Source organism: Amyelois transitella, chromosome 21, assembly GCF_032362555.1.
Source record: "Amyelois transitella isolate CPQ chromosome 21, ilAmyTran1.1, whole genome shotgun sequence".
Classification (NCBI taxonomy): domain Eukaryota; kingdom Metazoa; phylum Arthropoda; class Insecta; order Lepidoptera; family Pyralidae; genus Amyelois; species Amyelois transitella.
In genome coordinates this window covers 2214131-2228913 of record NC_083524.1, presented here as the reverse complement: position 1 = coordinate 2228913, position 14783 = coordinate 2214131, and the positions used below count along the sequence as shown (strand labels likewise).

At 35.2% G+C, this 14783-nt stretch overlaps 2 protein-coding genes across 2 annotated transcripts in view; both read left to right on the top strand.

Moving 5' to 3' along the window:
* The first annotated feature begins 122 nt into the window (after nt 1-122).
* Nucleotides 123-3396, top strand: LOC106136627 (protein arginine methyltransferase NDUFAF7 homolog, mitochondrial). Its single transcript, XM_013337232.2, has 6 exons — nt 123-645; nt 858-998; nt 1222-1341; nt 1973-2233; nt 2641-2832; nt 3179-3396. Exons 1-6 carry the CDS (start codon nt 226-228, stop codon nt 3362-3364), a joined length of 1320 nt encoding a protein of 439 aa, XP_013192686.1. The 5' UTR covers nt 123-225; the 3' UTR covers nt 3365-3396.
* Nucleotides 3397-4300: 904 nt separating this feature from the next.
* Nucleotides 4301-14783, top strand: part of LOC106136634 (E3 ubiquitin-protein ligase UBR1) — a 46981-nt gene continuing 36498 nt past the window's right edge. Inside the window, exons 1-3 of the mRNA XM_060950432.1 lie at nt 4301-4663; nt 6318-6423; nt 13983-14131. Coding sequence (XP_060806415.1) covers nt 6341-6423; nt 13983-14131 — 232 coding nt within the window. The 5' untranslated portion in view covers nt 4301-4663; nt 6318-6340. The remainder of the gene's footprint in view (nt 4664-6317; nt 6424-13982; nt 14132-14783) is intronic.

Here is a 14783-nt window from a genome sequence, read left to right as displayed (position 1 = left end):
ATTCCTTACCTTCTACAAGTAAATCAATGTTTAATTTTTTTATTAACGTTTGGTACATTGGTTTTACGAGTCATTGTTTTGGTTGCTTTGTGTTTTTTACATGTCAGTCATTGGTCAGCTGTTACTGACAATTCAGATCAGCTGTGTCTGATCTGATTGTTAAATGTTGTTGGTTGACAGAGATTGTTGTTATAATTATATAAAATAATCGCTTCCTCATCAGAAATGAATTCTCGATATATATTGCGCACGTGCAACAAACTATTAGGACCCCTATTTAGCAGAGGGTCTGGTACTTACAAAATCGTCAAACGGCCAGACCCGAAATCTTTAAAAATGCCGGCGCCCGGGTCAGCGCCTAAAATAATGGACATAATAAAGGAAAAAATACGTTTGAATGGCCCTATGACTGTCGCAGAGTATATGCATATTGTTATTACGAATCCTACTGAGGGTTATTACTTGAAGAAAGAGGTTATTGGCGGAGCTGGGGACTTTATAACCTCTCCAGAAATAACACAGTTATTTGGTGAAATTCTTGGGATTTGGTTCTATTCAGAAACTCAAAAGATGGGAACTGGCAAGCCATTGCAGTTAGTTGAACTGGGACCAGGAAAAGCGACTTTATTGGTTGATATGTTGAGGGTGAATAACTATTATTGCAATATTCTAGGTCTCCATTATGTAGGTACAGAGCCACAAAGGTCAGATTACAATATTACTATGTACTCCCAAGTAAGAGCATAGCTATAACAGAAGTAACTAGAAAGTGTGTACTCTGAGAGACAAAGTAAAGGTCATAAAATTCTGTGCATAATATGGTCAATGTATGTTATCAATATTATAATTTTTATTAGGTACTTGGCCGCGTCGGCTACGATGCACGCACGCTAAGCCTCCATTTAGTTGAGATATCAGAGACAATGCAGTTGGCTCAGGCCACCCGCCTCTGCATCTCACACAGACCTATGGAAGTTGATTCACCACACTATTACGAGGTAACATTTGGATTTTATTCTTAATTGTGTATCAAACAAAATTGTAGTTGGTTTCCATGTTGAAAAATATTCTTTCTCAAACTCAGCCAGGTCTAAGAAGTTCCCATAACATATCATCGACGTCTTTAAATTCTGTCAATATGGGGCTGGCTAGCTGGATGATTTGCTAAGTGATTTTCGACATACAAGTTTACCATTAAATGATAATTGTATTTATTTACAGGGTGAAACCGTCAGTGGTATGAAAGTGTACTGGTACAATGATCTGAAGAAAGTGCCTAATAACTTTTCCTGGTACATCGCCCATGAGTTCTTTGATGTGTTGCCTATTCACAAATTTGAGGTGAGAACCATACAATATTGTAAACAAGCTGGTCAGTTTCTTCTACATACATACATACATATGTTCACGTCTATATCCCTTGCGGGGTAGACAGGGCCAACAGTCTTGAAAGGACTGAATGGCCATATTCCGCTATTTGGCTTAATGATAGAATTGAGATTCAAATAGTGACAGGTTGCTAGCCCATCGCCTAAAAAAGAATCCCAAGTTTGTAAGCCTATCCCTTAGTCGCCTTTTACGACATCCATGGGAAAGAGATGGGGTGGTCCTATTCTTTTTTGTATTGGTGCCGGGAACCACACGGCAGTTTCTTCTTATATTTGTAATTCTCGTTTGTATGCTTGTCACTTAGGCAATCTGCTAGGTACTATAGCCTCCAACCATATATATCCTCCAAACCTAATTTCTATATGTTGCCTTTCACTGATCGGCTTGCCACCTGTCATTCTTTCATTGGCCTTAGGACTTAATGGGGATTTATTCTGTATATTCTACACTTTTGAGATACAGATGAGTTATCTGTTTATGTGTAGGTTAAAAGACACTTTATTTTTTAAAAGAATACAACCTTACAATAATATCAGAGCATTGAGTCATATATTTTTTCATATGAAAACTCGATAAATTGCAGAAAACAGAAAAAGGCTGGCGGGAAGTGTTAATAGATTTAGATTCAGCTGGAAAACTTCGGTACAGGATATCGGCCGAGGAGACCAACTCTGTCCGGACTTTGATCAGGCCTCCGTTGGACACTGGGGAGAGGACGCACTTGGAGATCAGCGCCAGGAGCCTGGGTATCGCCAGGCAGTTGGCACAGAGGGTCGATGAATTTGGGGGAATAGCATTGATTGCTGATTATGGACATGAAGGAGAGAAGGGTGACACTTTTAGGGTAATCATACTTTTTAATAATAACATACATAGATAAAATCATGCCTGCTTCCTGGACGGGTAGGCAGAGATTACATATTTCCACTCGCCTTGATCCTTGCTTACTTCTTTCGCATTGTCCACATTCATAACAGTTTTCATGTAAGCTGATTAAATAAGCTTTTTGCCAATTAAAGACAAAATTTATATTATTGTATGTAAAGATAGATGGGGATAGAAGAGACTGTCAGGACAAACATAGGCACCTTTTCTTTCTTGGAATATCCACAATAGTATTGCCAAAAAGTCACAAAATACTTTATATCTTTCTTTATAATAAGTGCTCAATAAAATGATCCATGAAGAACATGTCCATTAAATGTCAATATTCTAACTCTCTAAGCCTGATTTTTATTGTTCCGATTCCAGGCCTTCCACAAGCACAAAGTGGTTGACCCCTTAGAAAACCCAGGCGACTCTGACTTAACCGCAGACGTGGACTTCAAGCAGTTGAGAATCGCCGCGTCCAAGTCGCCGACAGCAGAGAACTACGCTATAGTGGTGGGGCCGGTCAAACAGATGGATTTCCTAAAGAGGTCACAGGCAGAACTGCGGTTGCAGGTGAAATTACTTTATAAAATACATTTCTAAACTGGAGAATCTGCTGTCAGTGTGTGAGATCTGTCATTTATAGATCCGGCTTGAAGGACCAAAAAGATAAGTAGGCTCGAAAGACATTGTGAGAATTGACATTAAAAATATGTCGCTTGAAAGACCTAAACTCCTGAAGCCTAGTTCAGAAATTTGCTGAGTCCGAGGAACCTACGAAACATTGAAACAATTTCGATTACATGTCTAGGGATCCGGCACGAAGGACCATAACAGCGTAGAATGTTAAAATCTATATCTTTGCTTTTATCTTGCTTATATTTTAATGAGGTTTATTAATAGTAATTTTATTTTTCAGGTTTTACTTGAAAATGCCAAGACAGATGAAGCAAAGGAACAGCTTAAGAGTGCGTACGAAATGCTAATAGACCCCAAGAAAATGGGTGAGAGGTTCAAGTTCATGGCCTTCTACCCTTCTATGATGGGAGACATCCTTGAGAAATATCCTCCACTTGGGTTCTCCACACCAAAAACTACTTCATAGGATTTAATTACGACTTAGTTTTTTATTTTATTTATTAGTTGTTTTATTAAAAGTAATAATGATTGTTTAGTTGAGTTTTATTAATTTGTGTAGTCATCCATCCAGATCAGAGGTGTATGAAATCCAAATTGATTTTTGTGGGTATATCAAAATATATTGTGTCACATTTGTCATCGAAATTTGAACCAAGAAATAACATGGCCTTTCCATAAAATTGTCTATTACATAAAGGGGACACATACACACACACACTGACAGTTTGATTTTCATCAACGCACCGTATACCACAGGCCCATACCGCTGGATCTAGTGACTTCTTTGGTAGTTGGTTTCTCGTATGAAATTTCAAAATAAACAGGCTTTTTCAGTTCACGGAATAAAGCTAAGGGCGTACTCTTGTTCTAATCTTATAAGAAAAAAAACTAGCGATCCGCCCTGGCTTCGCATAGGTAGTTATAATTTATATCACAAACCTTTCTCAAAAAACCCTCTTTACATTAGAAACAGGAAAATATAAAAAGAATAGGACCACTCCATCTCTTTTCCATGGATGTCGTAAAAAGCGACCAAGGAATGGGCTTATGGACCTCTGATTGTTCTTTTAAGCCATAGGCTAGCAACCTGTCACTATTTTAATCTCAATTCTTCCATTCTTACAGCTGAACGTGGCGTATCAGTCTTTTCAAGACTGTATTGGCTCTGTCTTCCCTTTTTTTTAACTTTTAATTCGAACCAGTAGTTCCTGAGATTAACGCGTTCAAACAAACAAACAAACTCTTCAGCTTTATAATATTAGTATAGATAAGGATAAATCCTATGGATTGGATATATATCTACTTATGTAAGTGTACAGCAAAGACAATAGTGCATAGAGCCGTCTTTGCTTTTTAATCTGTATTTTGGGATGTCAATTTAAAAAACAAACAAAATATTTTTATCTGTGCATTGCGCAGTCGATCATCTTCTGCTGTGATGTCGTATTTTTATTTTTGTTCTTCATAAATTCTACGGAAAATAAAATAGAACGAGTAATCTCGTACAATTATATTAATTATTCTATATTTATTCGGTAATTATCATTACACTAGTCGCTGTATTACGTTTCATGAAATATCACGTTGTGATGAAATGTCATTTTTCCATGGATCTATGACATAGTGAAAATTTGCAATCGGGAATATTTTACACAAGAAAACTGATGAGATTCATCTGTTGGGCAGTTTTGAATGCTTTCTATCGAAGAGTTTGAGTTTCCGAGAAAAGTCGATTTGGATGAGTTAACGTTTTCTAAGAGTGAAGGTGAGGTGCGTTTCTTTTGTTATATTTATTTCGTTGTGCATGTTATCTCTTGGTGTGTAAAATGCAATGGATATGGATGAAATGATGATTTGGACAAATCATTTCCATGGTAGGTACTGCCTGATGGTCAGATTTCAAAGAAACTTTTTAGACTTTGTATTGTCGACCTGCTTGCGATCGCCAGCCCTTTCGAAATATTCATGTAATACGTTTGAAACTGGATAGTATTAAATAGTAGTTCTTTTAGTATAAAATTAGATATTTAACTAAGCTGTTTTTAGTTATATGAATTACAAACATAAGAAAAATCTAATATGACTATGAAGTTATACTAAATTTTTTGGTTTAATCTGTACAGAAATTATACATGAAAGGATACCCTGGGCGGATGTAGAGTCGACCTGCAATGCATGTTAGGTTCTTTCAATAAAATTAACTTATCTCTATCAAAAACCTGTTGAAATTAATGAATGCACCAACAAATATCAGTGTAAACAGGTCCTTGTTCAGTTTCATTTGATAAAAAACCACGGTAAAATATATATATTTTTTTGTTGTCATTTCCTAGTTTGCATTTCATTGTTGAGTTTATATTTCTTTGACATTTTGGAAAAATAAGTTACAGTCAGGTCAAGAGTATCCAAGATTTACGAGCTAGTTTGAAGAGAGGTATGAATGTGGTTAAAACAGAAGAAGTGAGAAGGGATTGTGGCAAGTGAAAATATGTAGTGTCTGACTACCCCTCTGGGAAAGAGACATCATTTTATTTATTCAGGGCAAGCTCATATTATGAAATTTTCCAGATATAATATTTTTTTAATTTATAAATTTGAAATAAAAAAAAATATATATCTTTACAGCCAAGATTAGGTTTAATATTTTCATTATCATCTCAATATACTAGTTTCTTTGTTCTCCAAAGAATGGGTGAAGTCATGACCCGCTCCATGTTATCTGTTTAACCAAGTTAAACTAATTTGAGTTAAATTTAATTTGGATTATTGACACGGAGATATCAGAGTGGAGTTTGGAACATAGTAGTCGGGCATATGAAAATATAACTATTCTTACTTGCATCTGGCAAGAGGGAAAACTAAATTAATAGTATATACATGCCTTGTGTTACCTATTCTTAGAGGTGTGTGTGCGTGACTAATAATAAAAATCAAAATTCTTAAATTTTATGCTGCAGTGTAGTTTGTTCCGCCGCTTCTTCTACACATGTGCTTTGGAAGTGGTAGTAGTTATAATTAGATTTAAGTGATGTGACGTCAATAAGTGATACCTTGTATCTGATTTTGAAAATAAATCTATTTTATTCTATTTAGAAATGTGGACGAGAGAATACATTGTTCAGATTAATTGACTTATATGAAATTTTAATAATTAATATATACCTATATAATATGTAATTAGTCCAGATTATTTTGAGGATAGTTGTGCCATCAAAAATATAAGTATTATTCTTTTCCTCTTGGCATTAATATAAAAGAATCAGACTCACATAGGATTATAATAAAAGCTGCACTAGATAAATATGCCCACTTCCTTAGTCGCCTTTTACGATATCCATGTTAAGGAATTGAGTGATTTTATTCTCAGGATCACTCGACACTCGGGTAATACGTAGAGTGCAATAGTCAATCTGTTTCAGGTGCGGTGACTGACTGACCGGAGATGAGTTCTCCGCCGCCTGTTCAACTAGAGGTGGAGGTGGGTGACGAGTCCATGGAGGAGGAGATGCTGGTGGCAACTGACAGGTAACAAACTTTTTTAGATGGAGCGAATTTCCTTGAATTTCTAGCCAAAAAATGGAATGTCTACTCTTTAACTTCTATATAAAGTGGCTGTTACCTGCAGCGCTGTTTAATGTTTTCCCGTTTCCCCGTGGAAATTCCGGGAGAAAAGTTTCATGTAATGCTGACTTCTGCCGCCTAAGCATGGCACGCGCGACGCTTGAAAAACTATCGCTGTTTCGCTTTTTATTATGACGCAAAACGGGACCGCGATAGTTTATGTGCGATAAAAATGGCGTCGCACGTGCCACGAGCTATCCGTGGGAAAGAGATGAAATCGCCTCGTTCTGAAGTGCCGGAAACCACACGGCACATTTTGGTCCAATTTACTTACATCACATCTATATTGTATTCATTGCGGGGTAGACGGAGTCAACAGTCTTGAAAAGACTGATAGGCCACGTTCAGCTGTTTGCCTTTACACTTTACAGCATCCATTGGAAGGATATGGAGCAGTCCTATTCTGAAGGGGGGAACCACACGATTCAATTTAAGTTACGGGTATTTTGTTATTCGCCCTGGAGCAGACATTCCACTCATTTCGATCCTTGATATTGAAGATATCGATTGTTCAACAACAGAAACGATTATAATCCATTGTTTTGGTGAAAAACTCATTGTTCTGGCTTATTGAACAATGAGCGTAGTTATTTTGCCTATTGAAATCGCCTGCATTGCGGAATTAGGTAATTTATAACTAGTTGATTATTATACTATATTCTATATTATATATAATTAAAAAAAATTACAGAGAATAGAGATCAATGGAGGACGCTCCACTTAACTCCGCCGACAAAATTAAACTCTTAAACTTAAAAAGGAGGAATCTAATTTTTTTTAATAAATAAATAAAATGACTCTATACCTATGTAAAAAGCCAACGCACACACATATACAAAGGGTTTAGCCGGATACGTATGACGAGTCGGCCCCCAAATGGGAATCGATATCGAAACTTTTGTTTTAATATCGACTTGATGTTCAAACACGATTTATGTACTTTTCGCGACCGACTTCCGCTTTGACCTTGAGATAGAGAGCAAAATATCCGTATGCTTGACTATTACTGAATGTGATATATCTCTGAAGCTTATTAAGATAGAGAAGAGAAACTAACGCGAGGTGTTAGGTTACATTACATATATCACATAAATATTTTTATGATTTTTAGATTAAAAAAATTACATAAAATAAATAAAAAATAAAAAAAATCTTTTTTTTTTCTGAGTTCTCTGTGACTTACAATCACAAAATTAATATATATTATGCTCCTTTGCTTGCTCTATTACCCATAAAAATTGCTTAAAAAAAAAGTTGGTGCAACACAATGAAAAAAAATTATATGTGATTTCTGTCTTATGGTATACCCCTGTATTATAAGGTGCACTTTACATCATTGTTTTTTTTTTCGAAATTTCACATCAGCTTGTTTTAAAACTTAAGTCAATAGTCTTAAGAGATGGGATATTAGTTAAAAAAGAAATGAAAAAAAAATAGCCAGTGTTCAATACTTATTATTATTACTTTTTCGTGTCAATCAAAATACAAGAAACAAAATATTAATCATCGTCACGTAATAAATCATCTTCATAAAAATATTTTCCACTTAAGTGCATCGAATAGCAACGATCACCTTTTGGTATAAAAATCTGTTTTTTAATAAATAATTGTATTCGTGTTTCCAAACATTATATTTTTAAGATAAGTTGTTTTTTGTCATATAATGCAATACTTGTGAGTAGATGCAACACGTTGGAATGGAACTTCAATATTATCATCACTCAGATGGTATTTATATGTAAAATCACTGTCACTACTGTTATCAGAATCTTCAGAATAAACGTAAGTTTCTTCCGGCACTTCTCTAGTCGCTAATTCTTCACCAGGTTCTTTTATGCTTAAAGAAACCTCGTTAAATGCTGCACATTTGGAAGTACATAGAAGCTTTTTTGTTACCATATGGGATAAGTCGACACTTCTTACAAAAAATATCATTAACTATTACGATTCACTAAACACAGTCACTGAACACTTTAGCTTCTTCTTCATTCTTTATAATTTTTTTATAATCAGGAATCTTACACAAGTACTTGTTACAATTTTTACACTTTCTCGACATGATTACTTAGTAATGATTTGGTTCGATAGATAATAATTTCAAAATGCTGATACAAAATACCTATGACAGAATTTAAGTAACAAACCGCCTTCTTGTGTAATACAAATGACTGCGACTTTAGCTATAGCTAAACAAACGATGCAGTAAACAGCGCGATAACAAGTTCGAACTTGTTTGTTTATACACTCACAAGGCGCGAATCACATATAATTTTTTTTCGTTGTGTTGCACCAACTTTTTTTTTACGCAATTTTTATGGGTAATAGATCACGCAAAGGAGCATAATATATATTAATTTTGTGATTGTAAGTCACAGAGAACTCAGAAAAAAAAAAAGATTATTTTTATTTTTTATTTATTTTATGTAATTTTTTTAATCTAAAAATCATAAAAATATTTATGTGATATACTCTGTAATGTAACCTAACACCTCGCGTTAGTTTCTCTTCTCTATCTTAATTAGCTTCAGAGATATATCACATTCAGTAATAGTCAAGCATACGGATATTTTGCTCTCTATCTCAAGGTCAAAGCGGAAGTCGGTCGCGAAAAGTACATAAATCGCGTTTGAACATTAAGTCGATATTAAAACAAAAGTTTCGATATCGATTCTCATTTGGGGGCCGATTCGTCATACGTATCCGGCTAAACCCTTTATTAAAATGATATTAATTTATTATAATGTAAATTAGCATTTATCATAGTTGTAAAAAAAAAAACTTAACAAGAATCCTTGAGAAAGAAGGAAGTTAAATAAAGAGGTTGCGTCGCAAATTGCCATATCTGCGATCAGGAAAGCGCGAATAACGACTTGCATCACCGATAAGGTAACGCTACAATGTCAAACACGTGCCTCTGGTTTATAAACTAGTTTTCCGCCGTGGATGCGGGTTTACTTACCGTGCAAAAAAAAAAAAAATATACCATATAGGTAAAAGAGGTTTTGTTTGGCCACAAGCTTACAGTAGTTGAACGTGGCATTTCTGTTTTTGCGAGAGTGAAGGCTCTGTCTGCCGCGTAAGGGATAAAGACGTGGTTATATGTATGTATGTTGTTTGGCCACAATTTTAAAAATCATTAAATAATTATAAAAAATAAGGAATTTAAGTTGAATTTTTTTTTAAATTAATTTATTTTTAAAGCAGAGAATAACAGGCTTTTTGTCGTATAAAAATAAAATATTACAGTCTTCAAGTCCAAAGTCCGCAGGAGTTCAAGATAAAAATATACAACCTTCCAGAGTTCATTGCGAAGTCTGGCGTTCATTTTCACACGTGATAAGATAATATACGTTATAAAATAATATACGTTATTAAAAAAATAAGAGAATGATTTTATGCGCTAATTTAGTTGTTATCGCGTTTTGTTGTTGCGTATCGCGGTGGAACTGATAGAAAAAGATAGCTGCACAATAAAAAGATGAGGTCCTGATAGAAAGAGATGCTGCACAATAAAAGGTGTTACATACACAAGCTCAAATAAGCCGTGTGGTTTTCTGTACTTTTGAATTGAACCACGCCATATCTTTCCCATGGATGTCGTATCGTAAAAGGCGATTGGCGGATAGGCTTATAAACTTGTGATTCCTCCTGTAGGTGATGGGGTAGCAAACCTGTAACTATTTGAATCTCAATTTCGTTTTTTCGTTCAAATTTTCAATTGAACGTGTCCTTTCAGTCTTTTCGAGACTGTTGGCTCTGTCTACCCCGCAATGGATATAGACGTGTTTATTTATAAAAAAACATATTCGTTCAGTTTTTGCCGATATTTCAATCTTAAGTCAATAAAATTGCCATTTTACCGTTACCTTTATCGATTTTTTTTCCGTTACTTCTAAAGATAAGGCCGTTTCGATTCTTATAGTTCGTTGTACAATTTGACCATGTTGGGCAAAATGTCGACAGGAGTTTCTTCTAACACAGACACAATTACATGTACATATTTGGCATCATTGAAGCCCTAAGGATGAATAATTTGTGTTTCTTTTGTCTCCTTTTACGACATCCCGTCATGGCGAAGGCTCGGAATGATACTATATAAAACGGCGGTTACCGCCCGACACGTCTATGCCTTCGCCACTATAATTAAAACCAATGCTAATTATCATACCCGTGTGGTACCCGGCACCAATAGAAAAAGAATAGCATTTCCCATGGATGTCGTAAAAGGCGACTAAGGGATGGGCTTATAAACTTGAGATTCTTCTTTTAGGCGATGGGCTAGCAACCTGTCACTATTTGAATCTCAATTCTATCTTAAAGCCAAATAGCTGAACGTAGCCTATTAGTCTTTTTAAGACTGTTGGTTCTGTCTACCTCGCTATGGATATAGACGTGACTATATGTATGTATGCTAATTATCAATTGAAATTGCATCTGTGTCGTCCAATATGTATGTACATATATTTTTATTATCTTTATACAATTATATCTTTAGTTACCCATTTGGCAATCGATATGACTGCCTATCACACTGTCACATCAATTAATGAAACAAATATAATTTGAAATTATTATGAATAAAAAATTTTTTTTATACTGAAAATGCATCTTGAACTTTAGATAATAAAAAGTGACGGTCTCTGTGACGCAGCGGTAGTAAGCTTGTCTGTGACACCGGAGGTCCCGGGTTCGAATCCCGGCCAGGGCAGTGAAAAGAACTTTTTCTGATTGGCCTGGATCTTTGATGTTTATCTATATAAGTATTTATTATAAAATAAAGTATCGCTGAGTTAGTATCTCGTCACACAAGTCTCGAACGTACTCAGAGGCTTATTCAATCTGTGTAGTTTGTCCATACGGGACAAATTACTTATATATATTTATAATATATTTATATTTACATAAACAAATGGCATAAAGTGAAAATCATTTGCATTGCCGGTGTGGTTCCCTGCGTTTTAATAGAATTGGATCACTCTATCTCTTACACGTGGATGCCGTTAAAGGCGACTACGGGATAGGTTATTAACCTTGGGATTCCTCTTGTAGGCGATGGGCTATAAAAAGAACAAACAAGCATATAAAAAGAAATGTAACAAAAAATAGAAAACAGTCATTGGATTAAGAAGAATAACGTCTTTTTAATCCAATGACTGTCTACCCCACAGGGGATATAGATATGACTATATGTATATGAAAATCAATTAAAATAAACCTCGGAAGCGTTACAAATTGGTTAATCAGCTGATTGGTCTTAGAAGGGGGAAAGTATTTTTTTCCTTTGGTTTTTCCTTGTTTTTATGGAAACTTAGGAACAATCATTTTCATAGTCCTCACTTGGCTGTGGAAATTTCCTGAACGCAATAAAATTAATTAAGTTGAAGCCTAAATTTTTTGCACATTAAATTTTTATAATTGTCACACGGTGTGACTACGACCTTGCACATCGAGTTCAATGTCGGCCGCAAGGTCTCCATTAAGGGAAGAGCTGTCTTGATGACTCCTCGTGTCAACGGCGCTGGCGTGCGGCCAGCGGCGCGCTCCCGATGCAAATGGCATTTCGAACTTTGCGCGCTCGAACTGGACGTTCCAATTTTGAAAAGTTTTTAAAGCGGAGGTTTCTTTTATTCCGATTTTGAAAAAATATGAAAAAAAAAATTAACTACAGATTGATGTATCTAGGCTACATTTAAAGTCAGTGTGACTGTGGCTCCCAAAAGAAAGGCCCAATTGCGTTATTTTGTTTTATCAAGTTTTACAATTACATAAAGCCCTTATGGAACAGTTTTTATTATCTATGTATCTTTTATTCAGGCTTAAATTTTTTTAATGTCATTGTTGTATGTAAGCAAGTGCCTACTCACATTATTAATTTTAATTTTCAATGTTTAAGTGGAATCTTTCAATCTTTTTTATTTAATCTGAGAGAAGAATGTAATAATTTTAAATGTAGTAGACATGAAAGAACTTTAAAAATTGAAAAAAGAAAATCAAAAGTCACGAATCACGAGTCCCACGCACGTGATACAGTGGGCGGCAAGTAGTCTAAATAAATGTACGAAAATATCCGTTACGTTAGTATTAACGGCGTTAAACGACGAGTCTAGTTCCTCCCGTCCAATTTAGAAAAAGATAATTTCAATTTGCTCAAATGTTCTTGATAAAGTTGCTTTCCCGCCTTCAATCAAATGGGAGTAATGAGTTTAGCCTAAATAGCTCTGTGAGTTATGCAGATATTGCTCGTAAATTATGTCTTGGACTCATTTGCGTGATAGGTTTATATTATGAATCTAAATTTTAAGATTAGATTTTACCTACTTATTTGCCCACATTAATATCAGAAAGATAATTGGAAAGACGGAAGAATGTTTACCCGTCATTGGGATCCCATCTATCTCTACAGTATAATTCATCAAAATCCGTTTACTTTTTTATGCATTAAGTCAGTTTTATATTATAAAGAGTTCAATACATCATGAGTGCGTATATGTAAGTGTATTTCTGCACGAAAAATTTAAAATTGTGAGGTTTAGTGACCGCGAATTATGAACCATTTGTCTTTAACAATAAAATCTAACGAGTTCACTTCTCTCGGGCACTTTTTTTTATAAATAGAATATCCTGTATAGTGGCCTCACGCCAAACGTGTATTCGGAATTTTCGGCCAGTGTTTTGTTTACCTGCCTGCGCGTTAGTTGCGAATTTGTGAAATAATAAGCGCGCGAAATTGTTCAATATTTTTTTTCGTAATTTTTTAATTTCAATATATGTACACCTACCTATTTATTATAAAAATAACTTGTCCTCTAAAATTTTCAAGGAATATTCATTATTTGTACCAAAATAAAAACAAAATTATATTTGTTGAATCACGTTTTGAAGTGAATGTTTGTTGAATCACGTTTCGAAATTTTAAACATTATTCAGCCAATGAACTTGTGCACTATTCATTCAAACAAACAGTGCCTTCTTGGTGAAGTCATCATAGTGACTTCATAATGTGTTTTTTTACATATATTCCCATTGTGAGTCGCATATGACGGGATCTTATATTTATAAATAAAGTAAGAATAACAAGTGATAAATACCGCAGATTTTGGAAATTAGTAAAAATAGTTTTATTGACAGTCGGTAAAAATTCTTAAGATCCGAATATCCAGTGCTTCTAAACATGAAGTGATAATGAGTCGGCCGAAACAATGATATGAACTACAATAAAAATATCTTGGAAAGTGAATAATAACGAAACTTCTTGTTTCAACATCTTATATAAGTATTTCCACATTGTTGTGACCAGTGAATTATTTTGAAAATGGACTTAGCAAACTGACAATGGGACAACTGTGATGAGTGAAATAAAACGAAAATTCTTCTAATTTCCATACCTTATTATTTTCTTTTTAAAAACAGTGTTTCTAAAACTTGTTAGTGACAATGAGTGTGAACCGTACGATCGCCGCCAGGTTCACGTTACCAGCGCGCGCGGACGCCGTGGTGGAGCTGTGGCGGTCCAAGATGGCGGAGGGGGTGCTGGCGCCGTCCCACTTTCAGGACCACTGGCGGGTCACGGTGCCGAGGATATACTCGCCGCAGCCGAACAGGACATGTTTGGGTGAGTTATGTTCTCTTCATCTTCCATCTGGCGTTAGTTCCTGTAACATCTGTAGAGGGTCCCGAGGTGTGCCCGTTGACCATAATTATTGGAGGAAATTTTTTACACGAAACGACTTTTGACCACCGCAACCTCTGCAGGGGAACCTTACCTATTTCGGATCATGTTAACACATCCAGTTGCTTGAATGTGCAGGTGTCACCTTAAGAATATCGGTTAGGACACAAACTAATGTACATGACTCAGAAAAGAGTCCTGGCTTCATAGCGGGGACAAGTGAGTTCTATTAGTAATCCACGCTATTTTATTTTTTAAATACTTTTCATTAAACCATTTTTAAGTTGACGATTAAAACATAGATATTAGAAACGGACAGACGCGGCGGGGCACTTTGTTTTATAATAAGCAATTATAGTGATAGGATAATTACGTGTTAGAATAGATAACATAATTGTACATACAATTTAGTTATCTGTAATAAGTACTCTAATTAACCTGCATTGTGTATAATAAATATAAAATACATTTTATACAATAATAAAAAAAATCTCCTGGCATTCATCCAGGAGAATGAGATAAAGATGAGCCCAGGGTGCGGCTTTTGACCATGTTTCTAGATCGGGTAAGTCAGGTTTTTACACGAAGCAACTCC

Excerpts from the sequence above, each read along its gene's own strand:
- LOC106136627 (XM_013337232.2), top strand. The coding sequence starts at position 226 with ATGAATTCTCGATATATATTGCGCACGTGCAACAAACTATTAGGACCC. Across the intron at positions 646-857 it reads TATTGGTTGATATGTTGAGG|GTACTTGGCCGCGTCGGCTA; the intron begins GTGAATAACTAT and ends AATTTTTATTAG. Across the intron at positions 1,342-1,972 it reads TGCCTATTCACAAATTTGAG|AAAACAGAAAAAGGCTGGCG; the intron begins GTGAGAACCATA and ends GATAAATTGCAG.